The following is a 16,327-nucleotide window of genomic DNA, read 5'->3' on the forward strand; positions in this document are numbered from 1 at the left end:
TCCTACGGACCAAATGAGTTTTCCAGTTGAGGTTGCTGGATGTGCAAACCGCGCAGGTTGGGGTGGATGTGCTCTCTTTAGGCACATCCATAACAAGATGTCAGGTGGACCATGTGAGAAGATGAAACTCACATCTCCTCATCTGTAGTAGTTATAGAAAATTAGTGACTACTGGTGCAGTATTTTTCTTATAAAAATGGAAATTTGTTGGAAACTTAATCAAGCATTCTCGTTTAATACTACCTACAGGTTCAGCAAACAGAATTACAGCATGATCTCTTTAGCACAGTATAAAGTCCGAATCCAAACAACTAGTGCATCTCGCTACATATTCAAAATCTGTTTCTTCAAATAGGGGCCCAAAGAGAGGACCACCACACTGGTAGCAAAACAATCCCAAGACACTGATTTATTGTTGTACAACATTTCTACATGAGTTTTAAAGACACGGTTGCTATCTCCTGCAAAAGAATGGTAAACAAGATATGTTACACAACATCTGACCCTCGAGGATTCATTCGCCCATCGAACAATGCCATGGCGAAGTCGGCAACAAGTTCTAGCACCTAAATAACATTACAAAGCAAATCCTTCCTATCCAGCTGGCTCTTCTATACTAACCTGTTGCTATTGCAAAGAACATTTTTCTACATCACAACTGTCAGCTGCAAGGGTCAAATTAATGAGATATCCACATTCCACAGACGACTGCCTCTGATATCTGCATCCTAGGATCGACATGTCAACTGGGATAATGCGAAGCCTATGTTGCTTGCGACGCGCGCTTTTTCCAGACACTCTGCAGATTCAACAGAAATCAACAGAAGAGAATCAGAAAATTGAAAATATATCAGGGGTCCAGTCCGGGGTTGAAGAGGGTCGCGCTTACAAGAGTTTCATCGTCAGATTCCTCCTTGCAGCTCAAACTGTCGCCGTCAGGTTTTTTCTCTTCCAGCTCCATATCTTCTGCAGACTCTTTCTCTGTTTTTCCTGTTTTTTCTTTCCCAGCTGAGCCAACTGCTACCTCTTTATCCTTCTCGCCATCTTTGGTAATAAAACAGTCACAAGCTAAGCTCAACTACGATGATGAAACGGCATGCATATTTTCATAAATGTAAACAAGCACATAAAACGGTCATACCTGATTTTACATCTTTGTCAGAATCTGAATGAGCGAGAGAACTGGCTGAATCTGAATCATTAACGCCAGCTTCGCTGGTAGCTTCGATGGACTTGCTACCTCCTGATGTCTTTCTACGCTTGTTTTCCGGCGGCGCTTTTGGTTTTCCTTTCCTCTTTAGAGGTGAGGGCCTAAAGAAGATGGAATGATGAGAAAAATTGCAGCATGATCCTTAAGTCTGAGAGTTAGATATGAACTTACGTCTTTATTGACTTATGTTGGTTAGCTGGAACTTTCGTGCTGCTGGTAGATTTCATCTCCTGTGCTCTGTAAGGTGTTACATTGGACCAGGTGAGAAAAATTGCAGCATGATCCTTAAGTCTGGGAGTCAGCTATGGACTTACGTCTTTACTGACTTATGTTGGTTAGCTGGAACTTTCGTGCTGCTGGTAGATTTCGTCTCCTGTGCTCTGTAAGGTGTTACATTGGTTCAGGTGGTGGATCGATGAGAAAAATTGCAGCACGATCCTTCAGTCTGAGAGTTAGATATGGACTTACGTCTTTATTGACTTATGTTGGTTAGCTGGAACTTTCGTGCTGCTGGTAGATTTCGTCTCTTGTGCTCTGTAAGGTGTTACATTGGATCAGGTGGTAAGCAAAGTAAATTACTTCATCTTGCAAAGCATCAATTTGATGAGATGTGCAATAAGTTCATAACATTTAATCTGGCTAGAAAGCTTTACATCTAACATTTCACATTGATAATCGATACTTCGTTAGGGGCTAACAAGCAAAATATAGGCAGACAAAGTCATTTCTTAATTCCTAAAGAAGAAATTCTGGCTTACCGTCCTTGATTTGAACCTGCATGATCCTTCTTTTGCTGCTGCAAAACAATCAGTAGAACTATAATGAGTTGAACATTATCTTTAGGGCTACAGAGACAGTTTCTAGGAAAGAATCGACAATACTCTACCTTCATTGGTGAACCATTACTTTCAATCATTTTCCACTTTTCTTTAGCCATGTTAAGCTGCTCCATATCTCCGTCATCATATAAGACCTACACAGAGAAGCATATTCATATTTATATACCCAGCAGTCACAATATCTTACAAGCACAATCAACTATACAACTATTGCATGCTGTGATATTGAGTAGGATATGCAGAAGAACTAAAAGGTTGCTGTCATGGCCTTGTGAGAGTTGAACAGTATGTATCAATATGTCTATAAACAAGGCTAAGCAGAGAGGGGGAAATCTTCGAATTATAAGTACTCAGCTAATTTCATAGAATAGCCTGCATGATAAAATGCAAACCTTTTTTGTTTTTCATGATGGTACTCATAACAGGAAAAATGGATCAAACAGATACACCATACTGATAGAGATACTAATTAATACACCATTTTTTCATCTAAAATAAAAAATAAACCGTCTAATGGAAACTTACTGTGTGTAGCGTCTTTGCTGAATCATAAGATTTCACGACACCTGGATAAAATCTGATGACAAAAATAACTTAAATTTGAAGCCCACCTTCAAAGATTAGATTATAAAAAATGTTCAGAATTACATAAAATAGGAAACTTACTCCTTATCCAAAGGCCACCAAACTTTTATTCTACGTCCTACCAAGTCTTTACTGCTTGAGTCATGCGTTGAACACTGCAGGCATTAATTAATTCTTAGTACACACACTAGAAGGATACTCATACTTGCACTTGCACAAACTCGACTACCGCTAGCATATGCATACTTCCTTCTAGTGACTTTATTCAACAATTCCTGCATAAACCTTGGAGATTACCTTCGCTAAACCAGAAACCAGTCTTGGCTTCTGTCTTTTGAAGGACCCATTTAGACTAGCCAGTTCAGCAGCTCTCATAGTATTGTCCTCATCAGCATACTTCTGGGGAAAATTCAATAGGAATTGGCAATTTAGAACCAGAAGTTTACCAATAGGTCCCGCAAATACATATTACATACCATAGAACAGAAAGAAATTACCTTTGCACTGCTACGCGAGACTTCAGTATGGGACTTAGCATCCTTTTTCCCTTTGGATACAGGGGTTTTGGTACTGGTAGGTGATGCTACCAAGTCTTTATCATTTGAGTCAGCTCTTCTTTTCTCCTTCAACTTGTTTTCTAAGGAATCACTGGGTTTTCCTTTGCTAGCAGAATGCACTAAAAGCTCGTCACCGTCTTTACTGCCTTTTCCTGAGTGTGGTCTACTCTTAGAAACTGATCTTTTGCGTTTTGGTGCCGAAAAATCTACTGGCTTCTCGTTGCTCTCTTTCATATCCATCTGCGGCTTCTTTGGTTTGCTCTTCACCGACTCCCCCAAATTGTCCTGGTTATCTAAGTTTATTTCTCTTAACAAACCCAAGACATCATCATCTTTTCCAGTATTTACTGGAACAGATGCTGCCTTCTGTTTCCCCCCTGTCTTTTTTGCTCCTCGGGATTTAAGAATTTGGACAATTTTCCCTAGAGGGATCTCATTACCAAATTCATCAGTCTCATCTATGAGCATCTTATCTTCGGGAGATTGAACCTGAAGGACATAAGACCAAAGAGGAGTCAAGGTCCAGCAGATAATTGAAGTGGAATCCTAATACAGACATAGACGTGTGTTGTGAAGGACATAAGACCAAAGAGGAGTCAAGGTCCAGCAGACAATTGAAGTGGAATCCTAATATAGACATAGACGTGTGTTGTGTACCTCAGCAACATTTGCTGTCATAAGAGCCTCGAAATGGGACAGTATAGTCTCACATCCCGACCACTTCTGTTCATCATTCTCCTACAAAGTAACATATCAAGTATTACAATCGGAAGCCTATATTCAGAAGCCAAGAAACTTGCTATCTTGGTAACCATCGACGAGTTTATGTCCTGGTAACCATTGACAATTCTTAACAAACAGCATGCTTAATGATTTGTTAGAACACATACCACAGGGTTTTCATTTTGGTCATTCTGAACTGTTGCATAAAGTTGTGCAGGCAATGGAACCGTCTGATTTTCTGATACATTTATCTGGTCCGGACATAACCTCTTTGCAATAAGAATACCAAGATCACATATAGCATGTACAGTCTGCAAACAACATATCTCGATTTTAGTCAACACCTATAGCAAGCAAACGGGTTACAGTACATGACAACAAATGTGATGAACACTTGCTTACCTTGGTCTTATTTGCATCGACCACGTCTTTTGAACATTTGATGCTTCTGAATATAGATAATGTTGTCATGAAGCTCTCCTTTTTCATACCAGGTACACTATACTGCAAACCTTCTTCTCCCAGGAGGGTTGAAAGAAGTAGATGCAATGGCCTGGAAGGAGCTCTTTCATAAATATGCATATGCAAGAGTAATTTTAACAAGAAAAGGCAAAAAAAAAAGACCATTCTTTTTAATTATTTTGTATCAAACAGTGTGCATACAGAAAAAAACTAGACTGCCAGGAGGCATTACATAATAGCCATAGGGACACTGTTAGAATCAAACCACAATAATTTTTATTACCACGCATGACTATCAAATTTTACGGTTGACTATCAAATTCTCCAGGATGTAGTTAGAGTGTTCAATTTTTTAGTGAAACATTACATTTTGTGTGCACAAAATAGTCAGGGTGTGCGACGATCAAGCAGCCAAATGATATTACAATTATAGGAAGTGCAAGAAAATGATATCTTAGGAACTTAATGAACAATTATCATGTATCAGTAAATTGACCAAATGCATCAAGCAATGAAAATATGTATTAAATGCATCAAGCAATGAAAATATGTATTATGGAAACTCACGATAACAAGTAGTAGTACAATAATACTGTAAGAGTTATTATAAAATACCAGTAAATTGGAGCAAAAGCTTTGACATCCTCATATTCCTCAATGTTAGGGCATGAAGGATCATGAGCAAGGACATGAACCAGATATGGAATAATATATTCTGGGTAAGCTGTGAGCAAATTCACATCCGCTTGGACAGATAGTTGACGCATCTTAACTTGTTGGCATATTTGTGACACTTCGATCAGGTTGTGTTGGAACTGTGAAATGAAAAGATATACACATTAGAATCAGTGGATGGTGAACTCAATTGATCACTGTGTTTCGAGTATGAACCTCTTCGTACTGTGGTGTATGATAATCGTCTATGCCTATCAAGAAGGCGCAGGCATATTTTGCGTCCAAAGCCCTCTCCTTGATGTATTGATGTACTTTACTGAGAAACAACTTCCTCATTTGAGGGAAATCATCCTACAAATGAACGAAACTATAAATCTCCCAAGCGGATGCTGCATACAAGCAAACCAAATGAAAGTAAAAATGAAGAAATCAGCTAAGCTATATATTCCCAAAACATACCTGTGAAATCCTTAGAGTCAAATAAAACACATCAACAGGCACTTTATGGTCCCACTGTCTTGATAAGCGGAGAACAGCTTTCGCTGCAGCCAGCCTCAAATGGGCCTTATCACTAGCACTGCAAGTAATGGAGTAATAAGAAATAACCCAAATATAGCACAGAATGTATGCACTAAAATAGAAGGACAAGTCATTCATTGTACCTTGATATCATGTTTGGGGAAATATCACCATATGTAAGAATGCTCTTAAGGATGTCCATTAATTTTTCTATTCCAGGATGCACTTGAGCATCTTTGCAAGGTAGACAGCTCTTCACCAAAGTTTTAATGCCATAAATCTACAGAGAAAAATATCAGAAGAGAATAACAAGTAAAAAAACCATCGACAATTAGAGTAAAGCAGGCCATGAAAAGCATGATCTCACTCACCTTGAGCAAACAACTATGTGAACTATCACCCCATTCAGATTTGTCAGCGGAAACTTTAGCCATATCCTGGTGACACTTAAACGTTGCAATGAAATTTTGTAAAAAGGAAAGACAGAAATTTAAAGATAACAAGCCTTACATCACTGCAGTCAAGAATCTTTTTGGTTATGAAACTTATTATCTCTTCCCCCCTTGTTTCGAAAATTGGCATCGCTATCAGAGCTATACACCCCAAAGATTGCAAGATAGAAGGTAAATGAACTTTCTTCTCCTCCAACAAATCCACAAGCCTCTGCATAGTTACAAATGCTAGGCACAATACATCATAAATCTCAAAAATGTACAAAAAAGGGAATAGCAGGGGCGAATTCAGACCTTGTAAAGAACAGATAGTGCCATCAGACCATCATCTTTAGTTATAGCGGCTAAAGCATGAACAGAGTATTTAGCCTGCTTCCTTGTGCCCTCTAAACATAGCCGCTCTAACAGAAGAGCAACAGAGCTGAAAATGGAAGGTATACAACTTAGTTCCATAATCATGGTAAGTAGCTCCATAACTGTTCCAAAAAAGTGTAAAGTAGTGCACAAATGGAGAACTTTCAAGCAGCTACACCTTGATGAGGCCAGTTGTTCACGAATGTTACCACCAGCTTTGGACAAAACATGAGCAATACCCTCTTTAAGAACTTCATTATCCTCCTTCAGAAGTTCAATGATATCTTCTTCGAATCCAGATAAAAGTGAAGGGAAGAAACTAGATATTGCCTGCAATTAGTAAATGGCATGGGGTGAGGATCGTCTTTAAGAGTCTCAGGGCACAAAATGCATGCACAAAGGGTTGCAAATATATGAAGAGATGAGGTAGGATGGGCAGTTGGTTATATCTAGTATGGAAATTTCATCAGTGCAAATTTCATGACATATCCATCTGCCCAAGATCCTTTGCATCATGAAGCATGTTGCACCCCTTGGCATTTGATAGAATGCCACAACATGTTTGGAACAACAGAAGATAAAAGACAATTCTAACCACTTGGATGTAACATTACATGCCTAGTCCATCATCCTACTTTTAGGCTAGCAGGTACCCAGCAATTTACATAGCCGTCCTGCGGGTACCTTTAACTAAAAGAGTAAAACCCATCAGATTACTACCGAATTGGCCTCACAACTTTACGACTCGAGAAAATCTGCTCAAAGGAAAAATTGTTTACTCCTCTTCTCTAAAATCAACAATAGTTCATGCTTGAGTAGCAATATAATAGTAAGTCCATCCAAGCAACTATTCATGAAGTCTTTTTACTTCCATGATGGCAGAAAGAAGACGATCAAAATGTTGCATCAATAACAGAATTAGTTCTTCAGCAAAGTATACCGTCAGAAGATCCATGCATGATGAGATGAGTTTTGTATTCCCAATAGATTTTTGCTCAGAAGCTGCAGACAGGATCTCTTTGACATATTCCTTATTCACAAGTAGATACGAACATCGCATTGATAGTGTGCTGACAAAATCATACAGTTCATGTTTTTCACCAAGTGACTTGAGCAAATCAACCTGCAGATTACAAATAAAAATTCAAATTGTTTTATAGGATTTTCAGAAAACAAATCAATAAGACCTAGTTCCAATAAGCGATTTTGTCTACTTGGTAGTGAATATAATTACTGGTCAACCTAGAATGAAAATGACTAGGTATATAGTAGGTACCCGAATAGACCAAGCATTATTGAATGTTGTTGCGCAATCAAGCAAACTTGTGAACATTTTCCAGATATTTTCATCTTTCAGCTGATGAAGCATGTTCAAGTACTCCTCAGCCTTTACCGCATCACTGAACAAACGGGACATGCTCCGGAAACATCCCAAGATTCTTTTTTGCACATCAGCTGCATCTTCCTGCAATACAAGAAGAATAAATAAGGCAAGTATTTACCAAATAGTAGCTCTCTGGTGCTTTCCAATCTCAAGAATCACAAACCTGGCTTATCTGTTGAAGGGACATGTACTTCAACATTTCTTGTTGTAGTCTGAAGTTGATCAAAATGCAACAAATCAGAACATTCAAAAAAGGAAAGAAAAGATAAGGGAGAGCAATTATCAAAAAATGATTTATGGATACATGGTCAAACCTTTGCTTCTGCAGAAGAATCTGTTCAAGAGCTTTCATCTCAACTTTATCAAAATGTGTGGCAGCAATTACCCAATGTTTCACTCTTTCCTTTGTCGGAAACTCTGGTGGAAATAATGAACCACATAGGACTGATTCAATTGACTCAGGCCTGCACCAAATAAACAAAACAACAAGGTGACATTATCTTAGGCTCACACTAGAACATCACCGATCACAGAGTGCAATAACGCACAATAGCCTAATACAATAGTTTGCATGAACAAAAAAAGGAACTGATTTCCATGAGGGATGCTAGATGTCGACGCTAGCCAGGATGCAAACACATACATCAACAGAAATTTTCCTCGTGATTTTGTATGTTCTCAAAATACTCTCATAAGCATTTGTATCCAACGCTTATCTCATGTCAACCGCAAAGAACAAAATACCCAATACCCAACCAGATCTCAAGAGAAGTAAAAAACTACAAGAGACAGAAAATATTGCACAAGTAATATCTAGAGTGTATCAGGAAAGGATTAGCGGGACATCCCAGACATGCCAAACATACACTGTAAGTCAGTGAGGGAGTATAAAACCAGTAGAACTGCTACATCTAGTCATTAGTTGAATAAAATATATCTTTCTGTTGCATGTTCATGAAACATTAACAACAAGCCTCAAAAATATTTAGTTTAGTGACATTACCTAAAATCTTTGTCATAAATGCATCTCAATATTTTTCCAGGTATCCACTCAAAATTATCAGAATTAGTCGAGCTATCAGAACCCTTCAGGCAATACAGCTTGTAGATATCAGCCAATCGCTCCATGGTGTAGCACTTCACTGGAAGCTGGATTTCAAAAAAAATACACCATACATTTCAGTAAATTATACAGAGTAAAACATGTGGAAAAAATGGAAGACAATGAAAAGGGCAACGAAAAGCTAACCGATTTATCACGGACACGCTCGGCTACTAGTTTGATAGTTTCAATTGGCACAGCACCAAATTCATGGCAAGCTACATCACAAACAGCAGCCACAACTTGTTTTCGTACATTTTCTTCGTAATCCAACAGTCTGTCACAAAGTGCCTCTGCACGGAGCCGACCATCAAAGAAAGAACAATGAGATGCTCCCTCAAATGATATGAACTGTTATTAGGGGGACATAGCTACTTACTGATAACCTCAGGAGCTTCAGGACGGGAATGGTTTGAGATTAGACATTTCTTTAAATGCTCAATCACAGAAAGACGGATTTCTACCACTCTGTCAGTCAATCTCTTCAGGAACTCAATGAAAAGAGACTTAAAAGATTCCAATACAGGGACTCCAGGTAAAGAAAAAAGTTCCCCCAGCAACTCAACTGATTTAGACCGCATTTCTACTTCATCTGCCTATAGAAAAGAGAAAAATAAACATGAATTAGCAAGACAGAACAAACTAAGAAAATTAGTCACAAGATGCATGAAACTTTCGTTTTTATTTGATTTTATAGAAAAATATACTTTCTGTTCCAAAGTTATTACTCCCTCCGATCCATATTAGTTGTCACTGAAATGGATGTATCTAGACATATTTCAATGCTAGATACATCCGTTTGAGCAACAACCAATTTAGATCGGAGGGAGTGTTTTATAATGCAGAGTCACTCTGCATATAGGTAGTTCAGGGTCAAATTGATAATCGGAAGTATATCATACCAGTAGTTCCCCAGTTATATAAGGCACCACCACTTTAAGAACCCTTGGAGCACACTGATACACATCAAATATGACCTCGTGGTGATCAATGTGGCCATTTGCAGAACTGTTGGCCCCAGCCAAGGATGATGTAAGAAACTTCTTTATGTATGGTTCGAGTTTTCCTGCAGATTGCTCTATAACACCCCGAGCCAGCTTACGTGCAGATAAAGAAATACCCTAGGAAACAAGAGTCGCAAAACTAATAGTTTACAGAAGGGCGCAAATAATAATCTACTAAATAGCCAAAAATGCCATAGAACTTAAATGCACTCACAGTTTTTTTACGGCCTAAAGCTGATAACAGTACATGTAGAAGGCTTTGATGTATAACCTCGCTCTCTTCTATAATAAGGGCCATAATTGTCTGCATTGATTTCACAACATTTGTTTCATGATTTTCACTGCATCAAACAAGTTTCAACAGTCAAAACACAATGGGTAAACAAAAAGGACCATAGCACACTTAACTTGTTCTGATCGCCCAATATATGTAGCAAGAATAATACTACCCATACTAGTATAATTAAATTGTAGCATGTACACACTACCACCCGGGGTTGCGAGATCTTATGCATGTCACCTCTAGCCTACCCCAACTTGTTTGGGACTAAAGGCTTTGTTGTTGTTGTCGTACACACTATCACTCATATTAATATAATTATGTTGTAATATGTATAATATGTACACTCCATCAAAAACCAATATGATACGTCAAATGGCAGCAATAATAGTCAACCAGGAAATAAATGTTCTGTTTTAGGGTGATAAAAGAACATGTCCCAGGTATCTAGCACCTTGCATAGAATGAAATGAATGCTGCTTTGTAAATTAAGGCCAATTTTGCCGCATATGGGCCCACTGAATTTCTAAAGATGTCAAGGGAGCCCATTGCCCCATCTAGTCCACATATCATGGGAACCATCCAACATATTAGTGCTATATCAAGGCTGTTAACATGCCTGAGAGCATAAGGTGAGCGACCACTCTTACTAGCGCTCTTTAAAACACTGAGGTCTGAACAGCTGTGTAATGACTTACAAACATTCATGCTGCTATTATTTTATACCAGAAGTCTATCACGCAATTCAAGGCAAGACTCCATACAATCAAATTTTCTGACAAGTCATTTATAAAATTTATTGTCCTTGAGTTATCATTAGTCTTGGTTCATCATCATTAATATTACAAAGAGGACCTCCACACAAATCACACAATGAAAATGGTGTACTCCCTGCGATTCATATTACTTGTCACTCAAACGGATGTATCTAGCACTGAAATGCGTCTAGATACATCCGACTGAGCGACAAGTAATATGGATCGGAGGGAGTAATGTATTTCAGCCCACAAGCTAGTGTATTCATGCAATGTAAACTTTCAAATAAGTCCATACAATTTATATCCTCAAAATATTATTAATCTTGGTCCTTCTGATTTAGAAGTACATAGAGGTCCTCCACACAAATCACACAGTGAAAAGTGTGCAAGTGTCTCTCAGCCTACAAACAAATGTACCATTATAAACCATCACAAATAACCTTAACAGAAATTAAAACAATCAATTTGCAAAATAGCAAAAGTCATGATCCAGAAAGGACAGAACTAAATTCATTGTAGTGTTCTTCCATGTGAACCTAACAGTGTGAAACAGTGAACCAAAAATCATAGTGGTTACTTCTTACATGCTCATGCATAGACTGGAAACTAGTCCATCTACGGTGGCATTACATAACACAAGGTATTTACCAGACCTAGCTTAGATGGCGTAGCAGAATTACCTGACGATTTCTAAAAAAGTTTGGAACATGTCTGTGATGAGATCATTGCATTCAAGGTCCAACATCACAACACATGCCCGGTATCTTGCAACTGTTTCCAGAATAGCAACTCTCCTGCTAAAGTAATGGCTATTAACATCAGCGAGTCCACCAAATGTACCAACAATCAGACGAAATATGGTCTGCAAGAAAGAAAAAAGAATACTCAAATACTGAACAAACATTGTAAGCTCAGTCAAAGTAATTTGATTCAGCACTTTTTGTGAGCACAGGGTTACCCTTAAAACATCATCACTATATGGAGCTTCAGGTGCAGTTATTCTTGTAATTTCACAGAAGCAGGTTGCCAAGAGAACTTTAACATCTTGATCCTGATGTTTCAGCAATTCTTTTCTGACAACTGCTGTTAGACATGGTTGGATAGCTTCCATCACCGACGACCCTGGTGACTGTTCTATTACATGTAGGCACTCCGCAGCTTGCTGCAATACAATTAGCATTAATAGCACACCCAAAAGTTACATAAGCAGAAAAGGAAAGATTTCAAGCAAACAGGTCATTATATCCAGACAGTACTGCAATACTGTCAGTCTGCTCCATGTGACCCTTTGCTAGGAAAGAAATTAACAAGGCAGAAAATTAATTTCAGAACAATACTGCTCCATGTGATCCTGTGCTAGGATAGAAAGCAACAAGACAGACAATTAATTTCAAAACAATTGATCTTTCCATCATTGATGCCAAGTTACAGATTTCTTATGAAAAGATAAAAGGCCTATTTTTTAGCTTCAGTTTTGACCCATGGACCAGCAAATTATGTTGTTTAAAACAAAAAAGTTCAAACCTTTGGAAATTCCTACGCCAATTACACAGATGTTATTTACTACCATAGATTTGGGCATAAAAAGTATAACAAATTAGGAATTACAAAAAAACTGTCCGTATTTATATGTCTACTATCAACATCCTAAACCCTGACATAAAGATACCAACACCAGTACATGTAGAGCTCAGAAATTTGAAACTAGAGACAAAATTCGCTGGCCAATTTTCCTGACAGAGGCACTGATCAGCTCTAAAATAGGGAACAAAAAAGGCAACACAACTACTCCCTCCGTCTGAAAAAACTTGTCCCTCAAATTGATGTATCTAGGACTAACTTGATGCTAGATACATCCATTTGAGGGACAACCTTTTTCGGACGGAGGGAGTAGTACCTATGATGTTAAGAAAATATTTGTTATCACATTTGATGCTACTCCCATTAGGCAACAAGGACAGATGTCAGGATTAAAAAATGTGCCATTGTTTGTTGGCTTTGGAAAGCTCTAAAGACAGAGACATTAAATTTGTTCTCAAAATACTGTAAGCAAATGTTTACAAGACAAAAAATACCATTTTAAGCACAACATTCAGGGTTACAGGTGCAGACGGAACTAGCATATAAACTTATCGGAGGACTTCCATGCACCATGCCATAGACATCGAATGGTTCATGTGAACAACCAAATAAAAATAAATTACAGGACCAAAAGTTTGAGCTTTATAGTAGCACATTTCAATGGTCCAGTAGTATAACAGAAGTAACCGCTAAGTACGCCAATCAGGCAGAGAAACCTGTTTGGACCACCGAAACCCGGCAAACCCTAATTCACAGACGTTCAGTTACACCCCCTCCCAGCTGAAATGAAAATAAATTCCGGCTGAAACAAGCAAAAATGCGCCATGCATATCACAAACTAAAGCGGTGGCACAGCGTCCCTAGGAAATCTCACCAAAAAGGTAAGAATTTCCCTCCTCATTACCCAGCCCTAGCTGAAAAATTACTCCTTTTGGACCCTCCTCGGCGCTCGGTGCAACATAAACCATCGGAATCCAGCAACGGGACCCCTAATTCGCAGGCGCAGCCGGAGGACATCCGCCTCACAAGCTCACGCCTTCCCGCCCTAAACCCTAAAACCTGCCGAATTGGCGCTAGGACCACAGATCCACCCCATCCGCGACGGAAGCGAAGCTGGCAACCAAAGAGTACGACTGTATGAGACTCGGGAGTCGGGAGTTGTCACCTCGAGGAGCTTGGCGAGCGCCTCGGCCTCGGCCGGCGGCTCGGAGCCGAGCTTGTCCCCGAGCTCCCTGAGCTGGCCCGCGACGGCAGCCATCCCCCGGCCACCTCGCCCTTGACCCGCAGCGAATTGGCGCGCCGGCGAGCGCCTCGAGGCCGAAGCTGCTCCTGCTCCTCCTCCTCCCTCTGGGTCGAGCCTAGGGCCTAATCTGAGAGGGGACAAGGGTTTCGCGTTGCCTTTTTGGCTCTCGCTGTTTCGAAATTGGTGTGGGAGAGAGGCGGAGAGCTCGTGAGCGAAATGCCCAGTTTGGGGATCGGGTTTGGGTCTCTGCGCTGCGGTATCCTCCTCCTGCTACTACGCTCCCCTCCTACCGTTTAGTAGATGGAAGAAAAAACATGACGCGCCTCGCACGGACGCGTGTGCCTGGGGCGCGGGTCCCGCGCCGCGCATGGCCGGCCTGTCAGCGTGGTGCGTTCCGCCCGCCGACGGTGGAGGGGTGGTTATTCCGGCCTTCCGGGTGTTTTTACGACACAGTTTGTTAGGTTCGGGAGAGTGTGACTGCGACTGTGAGTGAGAGAGCCCTGTCTCGGCGCTCAGAACTTTGAGAAAAAAATCTTCTTTTTATCCTATAAAGACTGCAGCCTGGCATCGAACGATCAGTGTCTGTTTGCTTGGGCTGCATGATTACCCAAATTCAGGCTCTCTCGACAAAATAATACCCTACGTCCTGTTTGCTTGGACTGTCTTAAAGTACAGGCCAAATCTTTGGAAGATATCCACCTTGGCGCTCTTGGGCCCTAAGAACGTGGCCCACCGGTTTGATCATCCTAGGGGTCCTCGGCCCAGTCCATATGGTCGGGAGCCAACGTGGTCAGTACCCCCTAGTCTAGGACAGCATCAGTAGCCCTGAACTAGTCTTTCAGTCGAGGATGTTCCTCGATACTTCTGAGTTGTACCTCGTCTTCAATATCCCAGCTGGTTCAATAAATCTTCATCTGCTATGGATGAGTTTCATGCATCGGGCATCCGAGGAACCCCTTAACATTTCCATGCTTACTTTCTTCCGAAAGATCCCTAACGTATCCGAGGAGAGTCGTGGATCTGAGGATCATTTCCCGCGCAGGGCTGCCGGAGTACGACGATCTATGGGACCGGCGAGGATCCCTTTGCACTTCGGCTGGGGTAGTCAACGAGCACAGAGAGCAAATCCAACAGTATACGCGCGAGGTTTTCTCAGGTTCGGGCCGCCGTGGAGGCGTAAAACCCTATTCTTGTGTTTCGGTGGTTTGACTTAGGGCTCAAGTTACAAGCACAGCTTGCCAGAAAAACGTGAGCAAGGTGCAGCTACTGTGTAAGCGTGAGCAAGGTGTCGACCCGTGCCAGGGTAGCCATGGGCCTCCTTTTATAGCCGAGAAGGGGTCATCAGAGTGGGAACATGGTCATTACATGTATGTGAATAGTGGCCTCGATGCTATCCAACCTAATCACGCCGGACTAGGACAAGGGCATTCAGTGCATCGTGAGCTGGTGGCCATCCTTTTGGCAAAAACTATATCTCCTTCTACGCTGTCGACGTGGATGAGCCTATCTTCTTGACACATCCACTAGACGGGTGTCAATAAAGTTGATCTGCATTCGACGTGCTGACACGCATCCTGTTGACTCCCCTCAGGCCGCCTGCCATCAGCTGGTCGATAAGGTGGAGGGGCCGAAGGGCGAGAGGGAGAACTTCCGGCAAGGAGCTTGTCGGGTCTTGGATTGACAGTGCAAAGCTTGCCGGCAACTGGAGTTTTGATCTTCAGTACTAACTTAGTACTTCTCGATCACCTGCCTGGAGGTCTTCTTTACGGTCTTGGTGCCCAAGTGTTGATACTTGGGTTGGGCTATCCTCCGGTAAGCCCTTGCCGTCCAAAGGGTTGCAACTGCTTGTGCATAAGTCTGGGTACTAAACGGCCCCTATTTTAGTACACCGACAGGAGCCCCCAGGCCTGGGTCGTAAACGCATGCGAGGCGTCATTGGGCTAGGCCCAAACAATGCACAAGCATGCATGGCAGAGAATAACTGATGTAATCTTCTCTTTTACCATGCCCCCGCGATGTGCATTAAATGCAGAATGTGGGAGAGTGATACGTCTCCGTCGTATCTATAATTTTTAATTGTTTCATACCAACATTATACAACTTTCACATACTTTTGGCAACAATTTATATGATCTATTGGACTAACATATTGATCTAGTGCCCAGTGTCAGTTCCTATTTATTGCATGTTTTTTGTTTCACAGAATATCCATATCAAATGAAGTCCAAACGCGATAAAAATGGACGGAGAATTATTTTGGAATATATGTGATTTTTGGGAGGTGGAATCAACGCAAACGGAGGCCCGCGACCTCCATAACACACAAGGGTGCGGCCTCCCCCCTAGCGTGCGGTGGTGCCTTGTGCCCCCCCCCCCTGGCGCGCGGTTGGGGCTTTTCTTCGGGCGCAAGAAAGATAATTTATGGAAAAAACCATGTAAAAATTTCAGCCCGATCAGAGTTATGGATTCCCAAGAATTTAAGAAACGGTGAAGGGCCAGAAAACAGGAACGCAAAATAGAAGAGAACAGAGAGATAGATCCAATCTCGGAGGGGATCTCGCCCCTCCGACGCCATGGCGGCCATGGACCAGAGGGGAAA

The 16,327-nt window shown here is 41.0% G+C and overlaps 1 protein-coding gene across 7 annotated transcripts; it reads right to left on the bottom strand.

Moving 5' to 3' along the window:
- Positions 1-329: 329 nt before the first annotated feature.
- On the bottom strand, positions 330-13,995 carry LOC123150214 (sister chromatid cohesion protein PDS5 homolog A). 7 transcript variants are annotated; one of them, XM_044570047.1, is made up of 35 exons: positions 13,651-13,994; positions 11,863-12,066; positions 11,585-11,766; positions 10,081-10,207; positions 9,765-9,983; positions 9,242-9,458; positions 9,010-9,155; positions 8,764-8,909; positions 8,075-8,224; positions 7,924-7,972; positions 7,653-7,841; positions 7,317-7,499; positions 6,555-6,706; positions 6,317-6,443; positions 6,081-6,233; positions 5,942-6,007; positions 5,714-5,850; positions 5,511-5,628; positions 5,268-5,402; positions 4,992-5,191; positions 4,317-4,467; positions 4,082-4,225; positions 3,849-3,929; positions 3,132-3,680; positions 2,932-3,033; positions 2,716-2,789; positions 2,575-2,626; positions 2,097-2,183; positions 1,969-2,006; positions 1,679-1,744; positions 1,525-1,590; positions 1,382-1,447; positions 1,142-1,311; positions 890-1,044; positions 330-799 (listed from the first exon to the last, which is right to left on the bottom strand). In XM_044570047.1, the coding sequence occupies exons 1-35, from the start codon at positions 13,741-13,743 to the stop codon at positions 764-766; spliced, it is 4,830 nt and encodes a 1,609-aa protein (XP_044425982.1). In that variant the 5' UTR covers positions 13,744-13,994; the 3' UTR covers positions 330-763. The 7 variants fall into 7 exon arrangements, with proteins under 7 accessions (XP_044425982.1, XP_044425978.1, XP_044425977.1 ...); XM_044570043.1 differs by having other exon boundaries at positions 1,969-2,003; positions 7,924-8,224; XM_044570042.1 differs by having other exon boundaries at positions 7,924-8,224.
- Positions 13,996-16,327: the final 2,332 nt, after the last annotated feature.

Source organism: Triticum aestivum, chromosome 7A (assembly GCF_018294505.1).
Source record: "Triticum aestivum cultivar Chinese Spring chromosome 7A, IWGSC CS RefSeq v2.1, whole genome shotgun sequence".
NCBI classification, from domain to species: Eukaryota; Viridiplantae; Streptophyta; class Magnoliopsida; order Poales; family Poaceae; genus Triticum; species Triticum aestivum.

Coding starts and splice junctions, on each gene's coding strand:
- LOC123150214 (XM_044570042.1), bottom strand. CDS start 13,743: ATGGCTGCCGTCGCGGGCCAGCTCAGGGAGCTCGGGGACAAGCTCGGC. Junction 5,851..5,941: donor CACATAGTTGTTTGCTCAAG/GTGAGTGAGATC, acceptor TTTTCTCTGTAG/ATTTATGGCATTAAAACTTT. Junction 2,007..2,096: donor GTAATGGTTCACCAATGAAG/GTAGAGTATTGT, acceptor ATTGTTTTGCAG/CAGCAAAAGAAGGATCATGC.